A 24390-nucleotide genomic window follows, 5' to 3' on the forward strand; every position below is an offset into this window, starting at 1 on the left:
TTGACAATTCCTAGTAATGCTTGAGAACAAATTATAAAATTAATTCAACTCCTTTCCAAACCAATACAAGCACTGACAGCAGTCATCCAGGAATCAGGACACTCGGAAACTATTAAGTCACGAAAGTTGCACTGTTCACTGTATATTCAGACCATGCTTCACAAAAGTCCATTGAAGTGGAGAACATGAATTTTTAGCCTCACATTACATTTTTGCTATTAAAAGCATGGATCACAGAAGCTTTCTCCAAATTCGTTAGCTGTCTAATTGTGTTTTTTACACTTTATTATCATGTAATATCCTTATTGAAGATAACAGGCCCTACTCTTTTCAAAGCAAGAAGAAAAAAAAAATCAGCAGTGGTCTCTTCTTAAGAATAATTTAACTTTGTCCTTCTTTCCAAACTACGTCTTCTGAGGAGGCTCCTCTCCAATCTTATGTGCTTTACAGAAAATAGTTATTTACTTGTCCAAATCACTATGCACATCAGCTTGATTCCACATCATTTTGGTGTTCAATCTGTTGTTCTCTTTATGGAAGAGCACACACTGGAGCTACCCATAACAGCGAGGCACTGTTGTGGCAATTTGGTGTTCTCTCTTAAAAGAGTCTGAAGTCTCTCTTATCATTTTATTTCTTAGATCACAGTGGGCTTTTGCCATCAAGCATCATGTGATATGACATTAAAGCATTACAGACAGATGAACTATCGTTCAGCATACCTTAGCTGCATACTGCTCCAAAGCAGTGATGGTATCCGGGTCAATGGCAGCATCTCCTGTGTGAAGACCAGCCACTGTGCCATCAGCTTGAATGGCTAAAATGGTATCTGACTGTGGCATCTGCACTGCGTGGTGAATGTAGGCAGTAGTTCCATCCTCCAGCTGGACTGCTTGTAACGCACTCTGATCATAGCTGTCTGAGAAATAATGTTATGACATGTTACAAATGGAAAAAGGAATAGCAATATCTGTAGTTACACAAGAAACTACTGCTGCTTAGGAAATGTCTCCAAAAGCCATGTATGTGTCTGATATTTATGAGCAATAGAACCAATTAAAATATAATACTATGAATAGCAGATTAACTTTTTTTCAAGACAACACCATCTACACACTTGCAGAAGTGCAAAACCAATTCTAGTCTATTCAATTCTGGTCTAGCTTTACTAACAAAGGAAATCACAACCACAGATATTCTTCCAACTCATTATCCACTCATAATAAAATGAAAACACATACATCTGATTTTAGAATGTATGGATCTGACTCTGATATCAGAATCACGTAAAAATAGATGCAAAATAAACTCTAAATAGTGCTGCTGGCAGTGGAATGTAATTTTTGTCACATTAGCTTATTAAAATATCTAATTGTTCACATTTCCAAAAGAGATAAGATTGCTCTTCAGATGAGAATAATCAGCTTCTGCAGCAATCTAGGTTATAATTTAAAATGAATGTTTGCATTTTTGACCATCAATCATCACATTTTCAGCCCTACTACTTAAAGACAATATCATCAAGAGATGATTTTTCAAATGTATGTCACGTCTCTGCATTCTTTAGTTTAAGAGGAACTGACTGATTCATTCTTAACTGCTTTCTCTTCTTAATTCTACATAAATTATGGCTGAAATCTGTACAACAGCTTACTTGCTCTACTAATGTGGCATTTACTTCATTGATATCCATGGCTTTAAAAATAAATACACAGTTGGTGTTTTTTAAATTCTGCTTATAACTGCTATATGATGTCCTAATAAAGAACTGAATCAGACTAATGATTAGATGCCACTAAGCAGAAGTAACAAATAAGCTGCAATGGGAATCACACTAAATTACGTAATTGTTTAAATACAGTATCATGTTTTGTACTGCTGAAGTTCTGAAATAATAAATCATTATTCAAAAGCCATTTACCTTTGGAGGTGTGATGAATGAATGCTGTAGTTCCATCCTCCAGCTGAACTGCTTGTCCATCTTCCAAACGCAAGCTGTCCCCTGTTTAGAAGAAAAAATTACAATGCTTTGACAAGAGGTTGAAAAATGCATTAGTTAGAAAAATTCTCTCTTCAAGATTCTTTGCAAAATAATAAGAAATCAAGCTTTTTTTAAATGATTATTGATTAGTTAATATTGGTATCTATCAGTAATAAAATACTTCAAAATATATTTCTTGTATTACTACACTTACTACTTTTAGTCATGGGTACATGTTGAACATAGGCTGCAGAACCATCTTCTAGTTGAATCACTTGGCCATCCATTAATTTACCATCTGAAATACATGGAGTACTTTTAAAGAATCTAACAGTGTGACACAACCTACTTTAAACACACAGCAGATACTTCCTGGATCATTCAGAATAGCAGTACCATATCACAGACACACACTGCTTGCTAAAGCTGAAGCATAGTAAGGGGCTAAGAAACAGTGGTTTTAAAATTCTAGGATAAAAAAATTCTAGGATAAAAAAATGGTAAGAGGCATGATGGTTGAAATAAATACACTCAATAGAGAACACTAAATTTTATTACCTATCCAGTAGGCAAAATGTTGGTACGTGGGTTTGAAGCAGGAAGAGTATCTTGCTTATGTGTTTGACTTATGTTCTGCATTTGATACCTGCATCTTATTAGTACTGAAAATAAATATTTAATCTGATATTATTACTGCAATACCCCAATTGGGAGTACAGCTTTGAAAACACTGTGAAGATTTTCCCCAGTTTTACTACCCAGAGTGGTTTACAACCTAAGACAGGAGAGGAATACAAATAAAGAGAGGAATACAATGTCGATACAAATCAACTTCCAGTCATTTACCTACCTTTAGAATTGTGCTGTATGTATGCAGTGGAGCCATCAGCAAGGGTAACTGCTTGCAAACTTACACCTTCCATGTTTTCTAAGTTGTCACCATCTAGTAAAGCAAAAGGTTCATATTCACTATTACCAGCATCAAACTTTAAAAATCACCAGTTAAGCACCTCCAAAAATGTTACATCCCTTATGACCCAGAGATTTTAGAAATACTAGTAGGTTTTCTGGATTTTCAACTTTGAAGATATACTGTGGTCAGATATTTAAGACCTCGCTCCATAAAGAGGACAGCCACAATGTTATTTGCTCTAACTAGAAAAGCTATGTTACTGAATAAATGATTGCTAAGTTTAGGTTTTAGGGAAAATATTAATTAGGTAATTAGTCCCAACAGTGAAATAATGATATCTATTTGAATCAATAATTTTGTTTAGTACACTATTACCTACCATTAGTAAAACCACTGTGAGAATTAAGTCAGATTTTCAAGTATCTATTTTGATACGTTTATACTCCTATTTCCTTAATTAAGAGATCATTCTCTTAATTAAATCAGTGACCTCCATCTCAGCTAACTAAGAGTAATCTGCTGATCTGTGTTACATTCCTCATTTAGAATACACTGCTTGAGTTTTAGAGTTTTATCTGACCTTCTAACAGAAAAGACACAGTAATAATCATTTCAACTGAATGCTCACCTTGCACGGCTACAGCTTCTGTCAGACAGAGAGTCACATGCTGGGCCTCCATTCCTCCTCCAGAAAATTCAGTCATTCCCTGAGAGTCTCGGTTTATCTGAGCTAGTAACATTGTCTGCCTAAAAAGAAAGCATTCACAGGACATCAGTACAAAATCTAAATACTGAACCAGAACTAGTTAAATACAATCCAAGATTAACTGGATTTTTATGCAGCTGCTACAAACATTTTTTGTTACCTTCCACACACAGATGATGCAATGAATGAATGAGAGAGCTGTAAAATAATTCAATGGAAAAAAGGAATAAAAACTTATTTGAAATAGTTAAGTACTGTTATCTCAATTAAGTAAGCTATTAAGAACTTCAGGTAGCAGTTAGTAAATTGAACTTGAACTAACATATCATCTCTATTCCAGCTGGGACAGAACTGTGTTCTTCAGAGTGTATGATGCTACGACTTGGTTCTAGGAGAAAAACAATGTTGATAACACACTGAAGTTTATAGCTGCTGCTAAGCAGCATTGTACAGAGCTGAGACCACTCTCAGAGAAGGGCACAAGGAGCTGGGAGGGAACAGAATCAGGATGGCTGACCTAAACTGTCCAAAGGGATATTCCATGCCATACGACATCAAACAGAAGGTGTTTTGAAGGAGTTGGGAGTTCATCTCTCTCTCTCTTTTGCTGCTCGGGAGCTAGCTGGGCATTGATCAGGAGGTTGTGAGCAATTGTTTCTGTTCCATGCTTTATATGCATTCATATTTACATATAGTCATAACAATTATCCTTGTCTTTATCTTAGTAACCAGTTTTATCTCGACCCACGACTTTTATTTTATTTTTTTTTTCCAACTCTCTCTCCCATCCCATTGGGAAGGAGGGAGTGAGCAAATGAATGTGTGGTGCTCACCCACCAGCTGGGTTAAACCACAACCCATACAAAGAAAAGAATCACGGAATCACAGAATGGCCAGGGTTGAAAGGGACTTCAAGGATCATGAATCTCCAACCTCCCTGCCACATGCAGGGCCACCAACCTCCCCATTTAATGCTAGACCAGGCTGCCCAGAGCCCCATCCAACCTGGCCTTGAACACCTCCAGGGATGGGGCATCCACAACCTCTCTGGGCAGCTGTTCCAGCACCTCACCACTCTCTCTGTAAAGAACTTATCAATGAAAAATGAAAAAAATTGTGTCAATGGTGGTACAAATAATGATACCTTTTTGTCCCCCAAATTAAAATGAAGCTGACGATTCACTCATGGTCACCCATAAAACAGCAGGGCTTTCATTGTATCAACAACTCCAGTGCCAGCAAGAAGTTCAGGATCACACACTGGTGAAACACATACTTGATTAGCAAATCTGAATGGTCAGAAACATTTATATCTAACTACCTGTAAGGATATATATCTAAATTAATAAATGATCTCACAACAAAATGTGTTAATAACAAGATAGTGATTCTAAGCAACAGGCACAACTCTGTAGGTATCTCAGAGAACCAGCCATTCCTCTGGATACTAATTTTTCGCCCAGACATGCTTCCATATGAGATATTAAGAAGTCAATTGAATCTGAAAGGATGCTACTAATTTTTAGTATTAGTGGATAAAGCAAATTCACAACACTGCATCCTACTAACTCAGATCTTGGCTTTCACCTCAGAAAAAATGAGTCACATACAGAGAGGTGGATGAATGAAAAAGATCACATGAAATTGCAATGTAGGCTACACAGCATTAAAGCATTTCCTTTTTTTCACTAATGTATTTAGTGGAGTTCTTCTCATGATAATTGGAAGTTAGATAATCTCAAAAAGAAGAGTATAGATAAACAAGCAAGGCTCTTAATCTTATGGTTCTGTAACATGCTGTGTTGTAATTCAAGGTTGAGGAGAATAATCTAGGATTTCAAATTTACTTCTGATTAAATTTCTAAATAGTTATTTATTCTTCTATGCTATGAAAATCTGCCTTTGAATGAGCAAACTGATCAGTGGTCTCAAAAACCAAGGAGACACTCACATTCACTAAATTGAAACTAAGGAACAGTGAAATCAAAGTAGACCATTTAGGACTTATGCTTACAGGATGCCAGCAGTACTTATAAGATTTGGCACACTGATTCAGTAGTCAAAGAGTGTATCCAAGTCACATTTTCCAAATAGATCCAAGTGACTCTGAAGCAGTTTCTATTTCCCAGCATGACAGCAGGAGTCGCTCTGCCATCTCCAATTTAGTGGCTTTAGACAAGCAGCTTTGCTCCCTGCTCCCCATCGATACCCCCTCTTCTAAAATGGGGAGAGAACTCTCACCTAGGAAGCACTTTGCTCATAAACCACAAATGGCAGACCGTGCAAGAGCTACAGGAGTGGCTTAAGCAAGCACTGCACAGAAGCAGCCCTTTCTTCAGCATTCAAGTACACCGTGGTGATTAAGAACAGAAAACCCACAGTTAAAATAAACGAACAAACTAGCAAAATAAATAAATTTTAAGAAGTTTTATCTCAGACCAGTTTGCTGGGACTGCTTCTCTGGAGGTACTGCCAGCTTGTAGCAAGTCTAATTACGTAATTACAACATGAGATGCTAGTGGGGAACAAAGTTTATTTACCCTCTTAACTGCTAACACAGTGTTCTGTATTGACAGTGCTTCCCATTCACTCAATTTTCAGGACACCTTGTGGAAGTAGGCTGCAAATCATCTACATTGTTTCATATAAAGGAGAAGAAAGGCTCTTTGTGATGGTGTTCTGAAATCATTCTAGCAGGGACTGGACTTTGAAGGCCTCTCATTTGGGTTTTTCTATTGAGAATTCCCTCTTCTAGCAAAACATCTTTTAAGAAGCCCTCAGCATCGTTAGCATACAATCTGCCTTCAAAACAGAAACAGGATCTCCCTCCAGAATTTATGCTGTTCTCTTAAATCTTGGGAAGTACAGAGAAAGCAAAGCCACGCAAGAGCCTTAGCAGAACACATTGCTTGAAAGCTCAATGGCTGTTTTGTAAGAAAAAAAAATAGATTTAATGCAGATAACCATGTTGCTGCTTTTCCTCAATTCTGACCCCTTCCAAAATGCCCCTTGCAATCTATCCTTCTCCCAATCCTCCGCCCTCCCACTAACTTACCTCAACTCCATTCCTTCTCCTCAAAGTACCAGTTTTCTTCTTCAGATGGCACTGTCACAGTACCAAATTTCCAGCACATTTTTCTTCATCCCACCCTTGTCACCAAAATAACCCAAAATCTGTGCAGGGAGGAATACCCTCAAGCTAAAGGACACGCTGCTCCCTCTAAAGGTCCCTTCCCATTCCCTAGCAGGGAAGACAAGCTAAGCAGACAGCACTATGAGGTTTGAGGAAGAGCGTGGAGAGGGAATAAAGGGAAAAGAAAAGCTGGGTAACACTGTAGAGAAATGGATTGGGACACCACCGAGAATCTGTTGTATTGCTGACACAACATCATCACATTTTGTTTCTTTGTTCAGTTAGAATAGCCAACTACTGGTTATGGACTCTCCATCCACGCAGGTGCTGAAGATGATGTGACACAGCCCTGGGCAACCTGCTTCAACAGACCCACCTGGAGCAGGGGCTGGCTCAGGTAACCTCTGCATCTAGAGCACTTCCAAGTGACACTGCTCTGAGTCTCTGGTTATCCAATCATTTTGGTACTGCATACTTTTAGAACAACATCACCATGCTGTCGGTACATCAGTCACCACGAAAATCTCACTTCCTATCATGTTTTTATTCATTCATGGCTTTTTTGTTTGTTTGAAGCCAGCGTGCTTTGATCAAACTGAAGTCTCTTCCCTCACCTCAGCTCCTTTATTCACTCTGCTCCCTCTCCTTTCTGCCAACTGGCTTATATGATGGTCTCTTCCCAGCTTCCAGCAAATGTCTTTACCCTTCTTCCACTCCAAATCACACCGGCTTCTCCCCCTAAGCTACTTCAACCTTCTGTCTGCCAGGAACGTGTCTGCAAGAACCTGGAAGAGAAAGACTTCCTTCATCAACTTCAAATGCCACACCTCCAGGTAAAAAGCAGTTGAAAGTGGCCATTTTTAGGAAAACACACCAGCCCTGGCCTGAAAACTCTGCGGTCACTAAACAAGATCCACGTTTTCCAGTTCATCTCAAAAGCTGTCCTACAGGAAGACACGCGTGCAGTCACGAGGTACTCACTGAGCTGAAAACATAGGACTTGATTCTGTGAGCTGCTGCAGATCTTTACAGACCGTGTGCAAGTTGTAGTTTTGAAAGGCACACATCAATGTATTTGGGAAGATTTTTTAAAGGACTGTAATACACACTGCGTACCTGACATGACTGATCACCAGAATACTCCTATGGCATTCGTGCAGAGAAGATCTTATCTTTTTAAGATGGTTGAAATGCTACCCAGAGAAAAATCAGCCTGAGATAGAAAATAGCTGAAGCCTGAACACCCTGCACTGAAAACAGGAGGAAGCAAAAGGCAATCATAAGAGAGGACACTGAAACAAGTCTCGCACCATCAGGCACAGAGGGAAAGCAGCTTGTTCAGTGTACTGCTGATGGAAGCTGTACCAGAAATGTGAAACATGCCACCCACCAGGGTACACAAACACTAACTTTTATTAATTTTTTTTTTAAATACATGTTTATATATATATCTAAAATTCTCCAAACAGGAAAAACCGTATGATCTAACACACTAAGTTCTTAACACTCAGATACGTGGAAGCATGGGGGGAGGATTTCTCATGAAGACCTCATGAAGCTGCATGTGAGAGAGCTCCTGTAACTCTGTATTCCTTCCCCCATAACATTCACATTACCAGACATCTTCTTTTGGGTGCTGTCACATGTTTTGCAGAAAAGATGATATGCTAAAAGAGAAGTTTTTTGTAAGCTCTATATGGCAGCTGAAAACAGGAGTCTGGGCTGAAAATCAGGAATGGAACAACTAGGAAACAGCAGGTGGGATGGAACTGAAAGAAAAGCAGGCACTGGCAGAGGGCATGGTGCCATGTGGCAGAAATTGGGTTTGGAGGAGTGGGAAGTCAGGCAGCTGAAGACAGAGGAGACCCTATGTCACTGAGAATGTGGCAAATAACAGCTGGAAAACAAAAACTGGAATTTGGCATTGCTAGAATTATTATAAGATTGTATTGTTGGACAAGGAAAAACCTGTAGTGACAGCAGCAGAAACTCCTGAGAGAGAAAAAAAAACCGCTGATACTTAGGACATCAGTAACATGAAAGGGAATAAAGTTTTTAACAGAAGCCAAGGAGGAAAAGCTAGGGTTACAAAACGCAAGGAGCGAGAAGACAGGCTGAGCAGTGCCAGGTGAAAGAACCGTGAAAGACAGACAGGAAAAAGGCTGTTCCAGACATGAGGTAACCCTGTGATTGCTCACCCTTGCCACACAGACAGCACTGGGCAGTTTGAAATAACATCCATCTATTTAATTTAAAAATAAACGTCACTTTTATTTTTAATACCCATCTAATGATGTGCAAAACCACTGTAATTCTGCAATGCTTATGAAAACAGCAGACGATAGCCAACCTGGAAAAGTGAAGTGGCCAACAACACAACTCTGTACCTGTTAATATCTCACTAAGGAATTTTAGGAAGCTGCATTCCTGATTGATAAAGCTGGATCCCAAGTTCAGTTCTGGCTGCAGTATATCATATCATAGAATGGCCTGGGTTGAAAAGGACCACAATGATCATCTAGTTCCAACCCCCTGCTATGTGCAGGGTCGCCAACCACCAGATCAGGCTGCCCAGAGCCACATCCAGCCTGGCCAGGGATGGGGCATCCACAACCTCCTTGGGCAACCTGTTCCAGCGTGTCACCACCCTCTGTGTGAAAAACTTCCTCCTAATATCTAACCTAAATCTCCCTTGTCTCAGATTAAAACCATTCCCCCTTGTCCTATCACTATCCAATTAGGGTCCTTAAGAACTGATACAACTGTCAGTATCAGTATCATTTCCCCCAAGCAGTTTGATTAATAAGCAGTTTGTGAAAAACCACAATTAATACCTACAATTAGCATTCTGGTTTAGTGCAACTGATAATTAACAAGCACTGCAGCCTGACGGGTCTCAGGGCAAAAAGTGGTGGTATGGATTAAAAAAACAGAGCTGCCCAGAAACTTTGTGTGTTATGGGACCGAGGGTTAGATCAGCAGTTGCATGAAGGCATCAGACAGTGCCAGGGTCAGAAATACAGATGTGGCAAAACAAAGGCTCTCACAAAGCTTCCTTCTGTTCCCAGCTGTACCTGTATTACAGTCCTTCCCAGCATTACTTCGGAAATCTGGAGCGTCAGAACTGACATCTAGGTCCTGTCCATGCTTTGATCAAACATTTCAAGAGATAAGACATGGACTTCTTCCTCCTTCGACAGCCTTAGCCTCTTTCAGCATTGTATTGTTGCATTACAATGTTGATTTCATACTATAATTGATCAGCGTGGATTGGAAAAAAATATAAAAATTGGATTTTTATAACAAATAAGAGAAGAACGCCTTGATGTCAGGCATTTCTCACTTTCTTGGTGCTTTGTTCTATCATCTTTGCTTCCTGTATTTTTTCCTGTTCTCGCAAAGGGACCCAGGACATAATTACGCAGTCATTTCCACATTAAATCAATCACTCACTGTACAGGATGGACACAAGACTGAAACAAAGACCAAAACCTCTGCAGAAGACATTGCTAACAGCTGGATTCAGGCAGACCAGCCGCTAAAGAGGTGTAAGGCACACAATTTAATAGCACACCAGAGCAGTGTTTTCTCGATGGCAGGAAGCACTGCACACCAAGCCTAGAAGAACCTAATCAATCCTGACAGCAGAGCCAAGTGCATGAGCACCACGTCTGTGTGCAGCATGGCAGCACCACTAAGCCACAAAGACATGTGTCGCCCTGAGCAGGGGCTGGCAGTCCCATCCAAGGCTCCACTTTACTCTTTTTGCAGTACTTCAACCCTCCCAATCTTCCAGAGATGCGCTGTCTCAATGGTAATACAGCTCCCTCCAAAACTCATTCATTGTCAGAATTTGATCCCTTCACAAACAACACAAATTTACCACTACCAGAATAAAGCACAGCTCCACGTGAGCAGTAAGAACACAGAACTTTATGTCATTAGCTCACGTTCTGGCAGCTCTTTTCCCATCACTGTGCGGTCAGCTATGAGTGCTTGCTTCCTCTGCCTGAACGTATTAGAGAAGAAACGACTGGTCAGGCAGCGCGGGGTCAGGCTTTCCATCAGTGGCAGCTGTGGGACAAACAGCTTCCCTGCAGACAGCAGTGCAACGCTCCCAACCTCCCTGGAGCGGCAGCACTCCATGGCAGCTCTGCTGTGGGTAACCCCCAGTGAGCAGCATGGCTGTAGGCTCTGCTTCAGACCAGGGTCTGTACCAAAGCAGCAAATTAGATGTCACTGACAGCACCGCTACGTTGGGCAAATAATAACGTGCATGTTCAGAAACTGTGTTAGGTCTGGAGTCAGAGGAAAGCTTGTTGGTCACCGTCCACTCAAATCTTCTGAACCTGCTGAGGCTGCCAGCAAAATCAGGAATTTTGACAAAGTATGTGGATATGAGTTAATCAGTAACAACTGCAGATGTACCAGCGTCAGCCATGACAAATTAGCTGTGGTTTCCATCAATGTTTATATGGCTGGAACTCCCTCCAACTCCTCACTCCAACCTCAGATGAATACCTATGAGCATCTCTGTTAAAAAAACCCTGCATTTCAGAGCAGACTTTTCAGTTCCAGAAGAAAACCCATCCATTAGGATCATTATCCACTTTATGGACTTCGGTGTTTCCTTCAGTCTTTCAGGAGCCCTTGTGGCACAGGGACAGGTTACCCACATCACATATCTCTATCAGGCTCACCTGTTTCCTTGTAGGACAGAAGAGAAAAACTGACCACCTTTTGGTGAGGAAAGAGCAGAAAGCATGCTTCTGCTTTTCTGCAGTGACATGACAATACAGGAGGAAAAGCCATTGGCAAGGAAAGGCAAACACAGGTTGGCTGGGATGCTACAGTACGTACATCCATGTGTCAGAGGCAGCAGCTAAAAACGACAGTGTGGGAAGCAGAAATCTGGGGGATGATCAAGAAAGAGGGCAAGAGTCAAACTGTTGAGAGCAAAAGAGTAACAAAATCATCAAACTAGAACACTAAAGACCAGTTCTGACTCTTAACTATTTGTAGTCTGTGCACTATACCTGACACTTAAACAATTTCTCTGATTATCAGGAATGTGTCTTTTGATGCATGTGAAAACTCACCCACATTTAGCTGAGCCCTATCATTTGGGAAACAGTTTGACATGTGCCAACTGAAGAATCCTCAGAAACTCAATGACAGCATTTCTTAAAGACTCCATCCACGTGGAACATGTTTTAACCCAAAACTCTAAGGTGACAGCTTACACGTGACAGCAAGGAATGATCAGTGTCTTGAACTCTAATGGAAGCCCAACGGCACTGTAAGGGGGAAAAAAAACATAGCTGTCTTCTTTTTAGCTTTATTTAAAACAAAAGCTCATATATTTTAAAAGGCCATTACATTGAGTTTGTAACAACACTCCAAAGTTAGTAAACGCCAACATTTGCAGCCCAAAAGGACCTGGATGGGCTCGAAAAGCAGGCCTGTGAGAACCTGATGAGGTTTAAGAAGGCCATATGCAAGGTGATGCACTTGGGCTGAGGCAATCCCAGATATGATTACAGACTGAGAGAACTCCTTGAGAGCAGCCCTGCGGAGGAAGGACAAAAAACTGGACATAATCTAGCTGTGTGCTCTTAGAGCACAGAAGGCCAATGGTATACTGGGCTGCATCAAACTCCATCAATTGGGGGGGGGGAAAGGGGGAGAGGGGATTGTGAGGCCCTAGCTGGAGTACTGTGCCCAAATCTAGGGCCCCCAGCACAGGATGCAGAGCTGTTGGAGTGGGTCCAGAGGAGGGCCACAAAGATGGCCATTGGGCTGGAGCACCTCTCCTGTGAAAAAAGGTTGAGGTAGTTGGGTTTGTTCAGCCTGCAGAAGGCTCCACGGAGACCACACTGCAGCCTTCCAGTATTTGATGGGAGTTTACAAGCAGGAGGGGGAGTGACTCTTTACACGGTCTGGTAGTGATAGACAAAAGGGAATGGCATTAAACTAAAAGAGAGGAGATTTTGGTTAGATGTTGGGAAGGAGGGCAATGAGACACTGGCACAGCTGCTCAGAGAAGCTGAGGATGCTCCATCCCTGGAGGTGCTCAAGGCCAGGCTGGATGGGGTGTTGGGCAGTCTGATCTAATGGGTGGCAGCCCCATTCACGGTGGGGGGGGTAAAACTAGATGATCTTTAAGGTCCCTGCAACCTAAGCTGTTCTATGATAAAGTGGACCTTAACTTGGACACGTTTGTTCATTTCAATAGGGGACATCTACTTAGAAAGGTGTAAAAAGCACACCAGGAAAGCCACTCATTTCAGAAGTACTCTCCCAGGCCAAAGCAGCAGTGCAGGACCTGTTCTAACAGTGTCCATTAGCTCCTCACAGTGAAGATCTCACACCACACAGCTCTGTGGACTTAGATGGCCATGGGATCAGCTCAAGGCAGGTGCTGCACTGCCCCCATTACTGATCCACCACTCCATTCTTTTGCACACCACTAAGTTCTTTAGGATGAGTCAGGACAAGGAGCTTTTTCAGGAAAGAACATAAGCTTGAGCAATACCTGTAATTAGCCACTCCAAATCCTCTAACACAGCTGATGTGCATTATGGAGGTACATTCCAACCCCCTTCAGTATTTGCTGATAAATGAAGAAAAAGAAAAAAAAATAGGTAGAGGGTCTGATGGATCACTTCTGTTTCTGGATATCCTTCTCAGACATTTGCTGAACTCCCTCTGGCCAAGTATCAATACAGATAAGCACAGATAAGTATATATTCTCACAATGTTTTAATGAAAGCCCAGCACAGATGGCACCCAGGAGGAGGCCCTGACACCACAGGAGCTAGCAGAGACCCTCAGCCCAGCCACGCTATGTGTGCAGGTGTGGAGCCAATAGTGGCAGCTCATGACCTCACAGCTCAGCTGGGAGACAGCACAGCAGCACCATCTGCACCCTGCCTGCGCTCCTGCCAGTTCCACCCCCTGGGCAGCACAGTGCAGTGTTTGGGCCAGAGGCAGCCTGACCTGCTGAACCTGAGATGGTCCAGAGATAAACACACATTTACAATCTGGCACTCACTGCTGGGGAATATTTACTGCTATTATCTCTGTCCGTCTCCTCTGAGAGAAGGGAGTCCCAGCACGATGCCCAACCACAGACATTACCATGATGACACAGGGTGAACTAAGTGATGTTCTGGCTAAGGACATTTTCAGCCTGGCTGGGGCATTTGCTTTACTTGAGCCATACAGCGTAAGGCAGAACAGAGATACAGGGACACACATTATTTCATTATTATAACGAAAATACTTTATGTAAATTATGTAATCAATTTGGAATACGTTTCTCAAAAACCATTTCCACGTTTATCCCACACAGCCCAATCAAGCCTCCATCCGTACCAACACAGCCTCGTGCTGTTCGAGGGCACATCCCTGACTTCCATCTTCCACAGCGACTCAGACGGGAAGCTCGCAGCCTACAAACACCGCGTTAAGGCCCGGCCCACGAAACACAAAGAGAAAAGCCACCACGGCGTGGTTCTGTTGCACTCCGTCATTTCAGAACCTTGCGGCGAGAGCGAAGTTACGCGGCGTGCTCTTACAGAGGCGTGCCGCGGAGGTAAGGACGCCCCGCTTCTCGGGCACCATCACCTGAAACGCGGCCAGCAGAGCCGGCGCTCGGGGCTGCGGAGCCCGGCGGGCGCACGGCAGCGGGGCGGGACGCTGAGAACGGCCGTGGCCGGGAAGGCCGCGAGCCGAGCCGCCGTCCCGGGGCGCAGGACGGCTCGCGTGGGACGCGCCGCGCGTAACCCATGGCGCGGCCCGAGGCGGCTGGGAGGGCCGAGGCACCGCGCCGCGGGAATAAAGGCGCCGCGTTCAGCGACGCCGAAAGCCCTCCGAGCCCGCCGAGCCGCGCCGGCAGGCCCCGCCGCGAACGGCCCGCTCCCCGCCTCCCTCCGGCCGGCGGCCCCCGCCCGTGACGCAGCGGCCAACGGCGCCCCGCGAGGGGGCGGCCGGCGGGGCCGGATGGGGTCCCCCGGGGCTCGGGGTGCCGCCCGGGGCGGGGCGGGGGGCGGCGGGGCGGCGGCCGTGCCCGGGACCGAGGCCCGCCGCGCCCCGAGGCCGCGCCGCCGGCGGGAGGAGGGGGCCGCGCGGGCGGCGGCGGCGCGGCGGTCCGTCGGCGTCGCCCGGTGCCGCGCTGCCGCCTGCCCCCGCTCGCTCGCTCGCTGCCCCTCGGCGCAGCCCCACGCGCGGCGCGCAGGGTGCGGCCCGGCCCGGCGGCCCGGCGCCGCGGCCCCAGCCGGAGATGGCGGTGGTTAGAATAAGGCACACTGGGTAAAAACACATTTATATACGAACCTCGCCGAGAAATTTTCCAACAATTCCTCCGTCCGACCACCATGCACCAGGACAGGAAACGGCCGCCTCAGCGCCCGCCCGCCTCAGCGCCGCCCCGAGCCGCGCGGGCGGGCTCTGCGCCCCGAGCTCCCGCCGCTCCCATTGGACGCGCGGCGCCGCGCGGCACCGCCTCCGCCCGCCATTGGTCGCCTCCAGGCCCCGCGCCGATGCCCATTGGCTAGGCGCCCGCGGCCCCGCCCCGCGGCTTCATGGCGGCTCGGCTATGCTGGGTTCGGGGCCGCCGCGGCCGCCATTTTGTACCGCGGGGAGCGAGGCGCTCGCGCGTCAGGAGGGGAGCGGGCGCCATTTCCTGCTCCGGGCAGCGGGCCCGGCGGCGGCGGCGGCGGGGCACGGCATGCCACGCCGCGGGTCCCTCGGCGGGGACGGAACGGAACGCGGCGGGGCGGGGGCGGCCGCCCTCGGCGGCGCGAGGGGCTCTCCGCGGCCGGGGCGCCGGGAGCGGAGCCGCCGGTAACGGCGGAGAGGAAAGGCGGGCTGCGGCCGGGCCTCGCGGCGACGGGCTCCCACCGCGAGCACCGGCGCCGAGCGGAACCGAGCGCACGGGGCCGGGGTCGGGTTGGGCTGGTGGGCGGCGGGGCCGCGTGCCGCGGGGTCTGTGCCAGCCGCACCGGGTGCGCTGCGCTCCGCGTCCGCTTCAGCCCGGCTCCTGCGGAGGAAGGTGTTTTGTAAGGCGGCCCTGAGAGATGCTCGTTCCCAGGGGCTTTTAGGAGTGCAGTAATCCGGCAGCAGCCCCACAGGCAGTGAAAGCGCGTGGAAGAATAGCCGTAGGTCGCTGCCGTGCGGCATTGCGGCAGCGAGTGGCTGAAATGACTGGGATCGCACGGTACGCGAGAGGGAGGACTGGAAGACAAGTTAACGAAAGCGGTACGAAACGGGCCGTAACGGAGCTTCTCCGAGAACTGATAATTGCAAAAAGGAGGAAATTTCCGTTAGGAAAATGCAGCTTGACCTGTGCGACTGATGATGGCTATCGATCATAAGGCACAGCACAAAGCACCTGGATGCACGTGCAGTGCTTTGTAATTACTCCACTGCACATCCAAGTCGTGTAGTAGTAAATTCAAGGCTGTGACACATCTGACCATGGCTTTGACGTACTGCACCAAAACCTATCTTCTTTTTAGGAAAAATATGTTATCAAGATTACACAACTGGCATAAAGTATGTCAGCAGCATTTGTGAGGGGAAAACAAACGTCAGAGCTAAGCAACAGACCTCCCAAGTACTGTCAGAATGCACCTACATCCCAAATCCCACACCAAGATGAGTGAAGATGGAGGAGTTGTGTAAGATATTTATTAATCAAAGGAGATCTTCCATAATAGACAAAACACAGACTTTAGGTTTCCCAACTCTTCCTTTAGAGTTGTATTATCCCTGAAAATTTGAATGGGTAAGTGCAAGCTGTAGGAGAATTTGACATGTGCATCACCAAAACTGAAATGTTGCATCATGAAATGCACTGTCACCGCCACCAACGTAAAACTGTGCTGCAATTTATATAAATACATTTCTTGGAGCAAAGGAAAGCAAAGTTGTAGGATCCATTTTTGATAAAGCTGCTCCTTTCTAATTGGTCTAATTAACACATGAAAGCACCCTTGAAGTAAGGCTATCCTCACACCAAGATAAACTTCCTCTTGATGTGGAAAAATAGAAGTTCCAGAAACAGCAATGGCAGTAAATTGGTAATTTTCCCTCTTTTTTCATCTGCTTTATACACGCAGCCTTCTTGCTGCTGTGTTGCATCTCTTACCCTCATGCAAAAGCACTGTCTGCCCTAAAATGTTCTCAGACCTTCCCCGGAGGGCAGGAAGTATATGAGATAAGCAGATACCCAACAAGCAGATGTTCAAAAATGATTCAAGTCCAACTGAGTGTTTTTCAGAGTTGAGGAATGCACAGGAAAAAAAAAAACATTCTACAATTCTGCAATATATCACCTTTTCCTTCAAGATAAAACTGTCCAGAGATGAGCTTGAGGCCAGAGTACACCTGTAGGTGTGCTCAGGAGTTATGCATTTCATACAATGCAGTTCTGCCCTACATACTTTGCCAGTCAGCTTAGGACTCTCTAAGTTTAGTACTACTGTGGTTCCCGTAGCACCAGCGTAACAGATACTTAATTTTTTAGGCTTTTTCACCTCAGGTGCAATATCCATCAAGTCTACAAGTTTGCTTTGAGTACCCCTTTGGTATCACAATAAGGCAAAGTGACAGCATAATGCTGCCTCAGCCTCTCATGCCAGCACTCTGCAGGGAAGTGTTTTTCACCTAAGAAAGGCTGTCCAGAGAGGAGGGAGTGGAAAAGCCCCATGTACCTGGTTCACAGCACAGCACGAGCTGTCCTGTAACAAACAGAAGGCAGAGAACCATGCCAGTCAGCAAGGAAACCCCACACCAATTCCAGCTAGGCTGCTGATGTAAAAAAACACACCACACAAACCAATTTTCTGAAGACTGCATTTTGAGTATCATAATATATATATGTGCATTTCATTTTTACAGATATAAACTCAGTTTATTTTTTAACCTGTATTTAAATTTTGGAGGCTTACATTAAATTAAGGTAGCTCATTTAATATCAATTGTAACAGCAGGTGACATTTTTATATAAAAACAGCCAAAAGAAAAAAAAAAACATTTGATTTAAAAGACCTGACACCAATGATCTCAAGGCAAGATCAAAAACCTATGGATTTATGCTTTAAGAAAAGAAAGAGGGGGCATATGAGCCAACCCATTCACAGCATCTCCCTGCTGGCTTCTTCATACAGTGGTTTTCATAGTGGTCCCAGAGGGAACTGTATTTCGCCTCTCTAGCTAAAATACTAGTTACTATAGCAACTTTGAAAGAAGAAAATTGTGGCTTCAAAAATGGAAGATTGGCAAAACTTCAAATACACTGTCTGGATCAGGCAGACAATCGTACATTAACACTGGGAGTGCACTTGCACTACCACAGTGGGGGGGAAAAAAAAAAAGGTTTTGCATATTATGGGAAAAATTGCATTCATAGATCAAAACCCAGGTTAGCCAAATTATTATTTTTTTTTAATAGATTGCATATATAGATGTTTCATCCACACACTTCAATCAACTCATTTAAGAGCAGAACTTCACATCTAATTTACATGCTTCAGAAAAGATCACTTTCTCAGTGCTTACAATGAACATTTGTATCCAAATTGTAACTCGTACAGTGAGATCTTTAAGAAAAACAAAGGACACAGAGGGTGTTGCTATTTTTTTCTTTTTTAGCAGCAATGAAATATCACTAACCCCTTTTTTACAGAACCGAATTCAAGTCACAGCCAGAGGTGACTGCACCACAAAGTCACCAGGTACAAAACTGCTAGTTCATTTTAAATTAATAACTTGAAATTATTTTCCCCAATACATCCCTTATTTTTTATTTTTATTTTTTTATAAACAGCAAACATTTTGCTATTTTTGTACATAGGCTAGCAGGCTTGTTTCAATATGAAAGTGCTAATTCATTTACAGATTTATCAGTTATGTAGTGCTACATTAAGTGTCCAATATTCTACATATGAACAATCTTGATAAATGGAAACGATGAAGATTAAGTAAGGCTATTTGATTACCTTATTTACACTGAAAGAATAGACACCCAAATAAGGAAGGGAGAAAAGGGAAGTTGGGCAAATACTCATACCGCCACAGGTGTAAAAATTAAGTCTGCCTCCTAACTTGTACTGTAAATGAGATTTTAAATAGTCCTGCAGCCCATGCCTATTTTTTTTTTCCTCAGAAAAAGAAAAGCTGCCTTCATGACATCCCTCTTGATTTCCGATTTCCAAAGTGTGTCATTTGAAGCTTTAAATTCTGATTCTTCCTATCTTCAAAAAACCCTCTAGTTTGCTTTCCAGTATTAGACTGCATGATCAGGTCCCACATCTGGGGCTTTTGTCCAATCTATTTATCAATTAGTTTAGAGTGAGCTGTAGATAACATGAACCAATTCTGGAACCACTATTGGGAGGAACACAAGCTCTTCACTACAATCACACAGTAGCAGGAAAAGTGATAATTCAATTCATTCCTGGGGCAGGGCCTCCAAAATTAAACGAAGTTGGCACAACTGGAGCATTGAATTTGTATCCTCCGTGCTTTTCAATCATTTTGGACTCTAAAAAAAAAAATTAAAAAGAACAAAGATAGAAGGAAAATTAATCAGTGCCCACAAAGCAGAAATGCATCAGGCCCCAGCAGGCAGACTCACAGTTATGCTTAAATGATAAGTGAAATTGATGTTTCCAACAAGCACATTTTAGCTTTTGGGAACGAGTATATAATTCCACATTTCAGAAGGAAGACCTAAACAAATGCTGGATTTCTAAAATTGCTGACAGATGCCTACTTCTTTCTGATTAAAATACTTGTCTGTCAGATAAGTACCACATATCACAAACAAAAGCATTAAGCAGATATCAGCTCAATTTTCATTTGTTCTTAAGTCAACAGTATAAGCAGAAGTATAAGCGTATAAGCAACAGGATAAGCGTAGTTCTGAGAGAAACCACCACATTTATCATGTTTCATTTTCAACCATGCCTTAAGACCTTTAGGCATTCGAGGTTCACAAATCCATCCCTCCTTCTGTTTTTATTAGATGCATATTACATCCTTTAAAGATCAAAGCAAGATTGCCTTTTACAAGTTCTAATCTTTCTACAAGCTCTAACAAAAGGAGAGCTCAAAAAGAGGTTGGTAAAAAGCAGACGTGCATTTCTGTCAACCAACACTACAATCTAGGTAACGTAGAAGGGTTGCATTACTCCCAGCTCAAGGTTATTAAATGTCTAACTTTAAGTCTATCTTTCTCCTATCTTGAAGCACTTCCGATTTGTCTCTTTCTGGAAATACAGAACAACTCATTAAACAGAGGATCTGCATTTTGCCTGTTTCATTTGAAAAAGGCCAGAAAAATGCTGCCATGGCTCATGAGGGACAAGGAGAGAACACAACCAAGGCAACATGGCTTTGTTCACTCCTGGTCGCTTAGAGTACAGAAGGCAAGTTTCTCTTAGCATACGGAGATTCTTCTTAGCTATGTAGTGAAACAGTTAAGATTCCAGATCCTCCTATTAGGTCTGGTAGGAAGCCTGAATGGAGATCAATAAGCTCTGTTAGTACCTAAGAATTTCTTGTGAGGATCTACCTCCTTAAGTTAAACTTCACAACCTGAACCTAATCTGTTCTATGAATAAGCAGTGGGAAAAAAAAGAACATTCTTATTCATGAAACGCACAAGTAGAACAGAGCAAGACTGTAGTTTCTATCTATCAAAGTGGATCACTCTAGGCACTTAAGCTCTGCGATACATCTGGCTATTTTCTGACAAAAAAAATTATATATAAGATGATTACCCAGTACTAAGCTTTTTACTGAAAGCTTTCTGAAATTCTAATCTGAAGCACCTTACTACAATAAGATGCAGAATATGACCTTGACAAAAATGCAGCCTTGACTTCAGAGGCTGATATATATTGGCTTACTCTCAAACAATCAGGAAGCTAATAAAAGAGCCATGAATATTTGCCCATTTCCTATATTTAAAAGCCTCAATCCATATTATCTCCTCTGAAGAATAGCATTTTGAAATATTTAATAGATTTAACAATGTAGCATTATAGATGGATACTAGTTTTTGAGCAAGTATTTTCCCACCCACAGAATCAGTGGCTATCCCAGCTGCACTAAGTCACATCACAAAATACTCCATTGGCTGCATAACATGTTTGCTTGTTACCATACCTGTAAGTTCATCCACTTTCAGTTCAATAATTGTTCTCAAGTTCAACATTATAACAAACTACATAATATATACTTCCATACGTATAATGAAGTATATAATATATAATCCAAATGATAACAACTCTTAATTGAGACGTTTCTACCATTTCATACACATGTGGTTTGCCATACAAATTATGCACTAAAGCTTTGTGACCAGGCAATCTCAATGCTTTTCAAGCATCTCCAGTCTGTAAAACAAGCCTGCTTTGATGAAAATGTTATTAGGCTTGACTTATAGGCTGCTGAGTATGTATATATAGCTGCATTACTTAATGATATAAAGGGGAAAAAATACCATGTGCTGCCCGCCTCTGATCTGCCAGAGTTGCTATGTCCTGCAATTGTTTCCTTTGTTCTTCATTAAGGCCCTGTGTCAAAGTTTGGTACCACACAGGGTTACGATTCTGAATTGCTGCAAGAGAAAGAAAACAAAACAAAAGGTATATGTTCATTAAAAGCATATTAACTCACTGCCATTTTAATCAAAATAATATTCTGATAAACCCTGTTAGGATTACATAATCCAAGACATATCTCTGTTTCCCTCCCACAACATTCTGAGAGCTCCCATTTCTTAGAAAGAGAAATGATGGCAACAATTCCCCTTTTTCAAAGAAATAACTCATTCAAACCATATACTGGAAAGCCTGTTGGAAGCTTTCAGCAAGTTCTGGTTCACAATGACAGGCGAAAATTAAATTAAAATGTAATTTGTTGGCCAGAAAAGAAAATAAAATTACTTACTCTGAAAAATTGTTTTAAATATCTGATATTCATCAACGGGGTTGTCTTCATCATCAATAATTGTGGAATAGCCTTCCAAAGCAGTTTCTTCAGCATCATCTTCTTCCCAGGCTTCATCATCTCCATCTTCACCTGCCTGCTTTGCTAGAATTTCTAGATATTCTTGACCATCCTCATCAATGTCATCTTCATCACTCCCCAATTCCTCTGAGTGAGACATCACACACAAAAATGTTTAATCTCAAGAACAGATAAAAAGATACATAAACATATATAGTCAGTGTTGAAAAGCACTTGATAAAACTAAACAAAGCACTATTTGTACTCCAAACAATGTTTGAAATAATATGTTTAATTAATAATGATGATAATTTGACAACAGATGTTTAAAGGGGTCTTTCAAAAGGGACTTGGAAATGATGCTTGAGAACTACAAAAAGCAATAGGATTAACGATGTGTAATGATTTGGGGAATCCAGAAATCAACAGCAGAGATCAAAAAGAAACCTGGCTTCAACTAGACAGATGAAAAACACTTAAATGCAGAAAGCTGCTCCAAACATTCAAAGACATCAGGATGACAATGTAAAAAGCAAAATGAAGCAAGAGAGAAAAGCTTAAGTGTTGTATAGAAAAGATGAAAAAATAGACATAGGGAGAAATTACACATAATTTTTATCTTCAAATAAAGAATATGCAAAAAAGGTGAAAGCCTGTGACAAGACTGCATAGAGGAAAAAGTCTATAAAAGCTGATGAAGTTCAGACCACGAGAAACGTGAAATCCTTGCTTAAGAAAAAACTAAGAACTGTTATCTTCATTGGAGCTTGGCGCAAACTGATCTAGCAGGCAATGCCTCTACCCAGGGCAGGACAATAAGAACCAAACCTTTAAAAGGTCCCTTCCTACTCAAATCATTCTGACTATGATCCATTTTCAATACACATCTGCAACTCCAGCATTTCATGGGACAATCTGTAATATATGTTAGTCTAAACTGTACAATGAAGCACAGTAGCAAACTCCTTCTACTGACTCTAACCACTTAGCCAAAGAGAAAACAGGACCCAGCACTAATTCTTTTCAGTGCTGACAGCATCCATACACAAAAGCCAGCTTGATAACAACTTTGAGGAGACCCAGTTGTGGAAGTCAGCTTCTAAGAGTGAAAGTAAGGAGATATACTTGAAAGATGATAAAAGATGCCTAATGCTCTATCTCAGCTTTGAGTTTTGGAATGAAGGAATTCTGGAGAATTCCACAAAAAACCACTCCACATATCCACATGAAAAACAGAATATAACAATGGATCTTCAGTTTTCATACCTGTTTCCTCATCTTCTTCAGCTTCATCATCATCATCACTGTCATTTTCATGCTCCGCATGACAGGCGTAAGCTCTTTTTAATCCATTAAATAGAAGGATAAAAGCTGGCAGGATCTGGCCAGCAACTTGATTTAAAACCTGTGGTATTTGCTCCAAATCAATGAGAGCACACAAGCCAAGTACACACATTTTTCTGTCGTGAAGTCTGTAAAACAAAACAGCGTGCAAGTTACAAATTCCAGTATGATTTAGAAGCTGGTAATGCAGAGGAGTACCTTAGAGAATAATCTTCAAGATTAGAAACACTCACCCCAAGAAGCAGTCCACATCATTAAGCCACTGTGTTATGAAGTGATTAGTGACAGGCTCCACATTATTGGGAAAACGAAGATTTTCCAACGTATTTAGTAATAGATGAGGATTGTAATACAAAGCAGCTATGGCAACCTGGAGGCACATTGTTCGTAGTTCACTTGTTTTCACTTCTCTGGTCAATCTCTCTAAAGCAGCTTCCACAAATAAGGGTATGCACTGAAGAGCGAGAACCATTATAAACTTAGTGGTCAAAATCAGTTCTTTATTTCAGACTCCAGAAATGGCTGAAAAACCAGACTGGCACATAAATACATAGGATGTGAAATGGAAATAATTGTTCACAGCCAACAGAAGTCACATATGAATGAAGATGAAATAATAACATGAAAAGTTATTATATCTACTCTGAACACGTAGATTTTGTGACATTATGGACAACAGCAATAAATCCCTAGTACTTTAATTTTGTCTTTTTAAAAAGAGGTCCAGGAACTCAGTTTTTGTGCCTTTTAGTTGTGGATAGTAAAAAAAAATAAACATGTCAATGGACATGGCCAACGTTCCAAGATGACAGCTATTAAAAAGAATTTTTAATCCATAGATGGCACACTAAAAAAGGCTTGCTATAGAAGTTTTTCCTTCAAATAAGTTAAAACCAGAATTTCCAGGGACAACACCCACAGGCATGGAAAAAAAAAACATGCCAAGATACTGATATACGAGGGCTGCTCTGAAAGCAATGCCTCCTGCTTTATTATGTTGGCCCACAGTGTCAGAGGCAGATGTTGGTGGGATGGCAGTAGAGGCTGAACCTTCCCACCAACATCCCACTACATGTTGTTGCTGTGTGACAGATGGCAGCAGCGGGGCAGTCTGACAAAACGGTGTCTCAATTGGATACGTGTATGGAGCAAAGAGGTGTCACTGAACACCTCCTCACAGAAAAAAATGGCATCCACTGACATTCATCAACGCTTGCTGAATATTTGTGGAGGCCAGATAGTGGTTGTGAACACAGTGAGATGGTAGGTAGATGGTACACAGCGTGTTT

The 24390-nt window shown here is 42.8% G+C and overlaps 2 protein-coding genes across 6 annotated transcripts in view; both read right to left on the reverse strand.

The window, feature by feature from the left end:
• ZNF143 (zinc finger protein 143) overlaps nt 1–15187 on the reverse strand; it is a 32762-nt gene extending 17575 nt beyond the window's left edge. Inside the window, exons 1-8 of one of the 4 annotated variants that reach the window (XM_090140455.1) lie at nt 15071–15164; nt 7348–7518; nt 4745–4860; nt 3523–3641; nt 2832–2924; nt 2196–2279; nt 1922–2002; nt 723–919 (exon numbers count right to left, since the gene is read on the reverse strand). In XM_090140455.1, coding sequence (XP_089996581.1) covers nt 723–919; nt 1922–2002; nt 2196–2279; nt 2832–2924; nt 3523–3634 — 567 coding nt within the window. In that variant the 5' untranslated portion in view covers nt 3635–3641; nt 4745–4860; nt 7348–7518; nt 15071–15164. Of the gene's footprint in view, nt 1–722; nt 920–1921; nt 2003–2195; nt 2280–2831; nt 2925–3522; nt 3642–4744; nt 4861–7347; nt 7519–15070 lie in introns of all 4 variants that reach the window. The other 3 variants (XM_031613993.2, XM_031613992.2, XM_031613994.2) reach the window with 3 other exon arrangements.
• Nucleotides 15188–17579: 2392 nt separating this feature from the next.
• Nucleotides 17580–24390, reverse strand: part of IPO7 (importin 7) — a 34457-nt gene continuing 27646 nt past the window's right edge. For both annotated transcript variants that reach the window (XM_031614162.2, XM_090140457.1), the window contains exons 21-25: nt 23335–23555; nt 23024–23229; nt 21698–21904; nt 21249–21365; nt 17580–19283 (exon numbers count right to left, since the gene is read on the reverse strand). In XM_031614162.2, coding sequence (XP_031470022.2) covers nt 19186–19283; nt 21249–21365; nt 21698–21904; nt 23024–23229; nt 23335–23555 — 849 coding nt within the window. In that variant the 3' untranslated portion in view covers nt 17580–19185. The remainder of the gene's footprint in view (nt 19284–21248; nt 21366–21697; nt 21905–23023; nt 23230–23334; nt 23556–24390) is intronic.

Source organism: Phasianus colchicus, chromosome 5, assembly GCF_987193195.1.
Source record: "Phasianus colchicus chromosome 5, bPhaCol1.hap1.1, whole genome shotgun sequence".
Taxonomy (NCBI): domain Eukaryota; kingdom Metazoa; phylum Chordata; class Aves; order Galliformes; family Phasianidae; genus Phasianus; species Phasianus colchicus.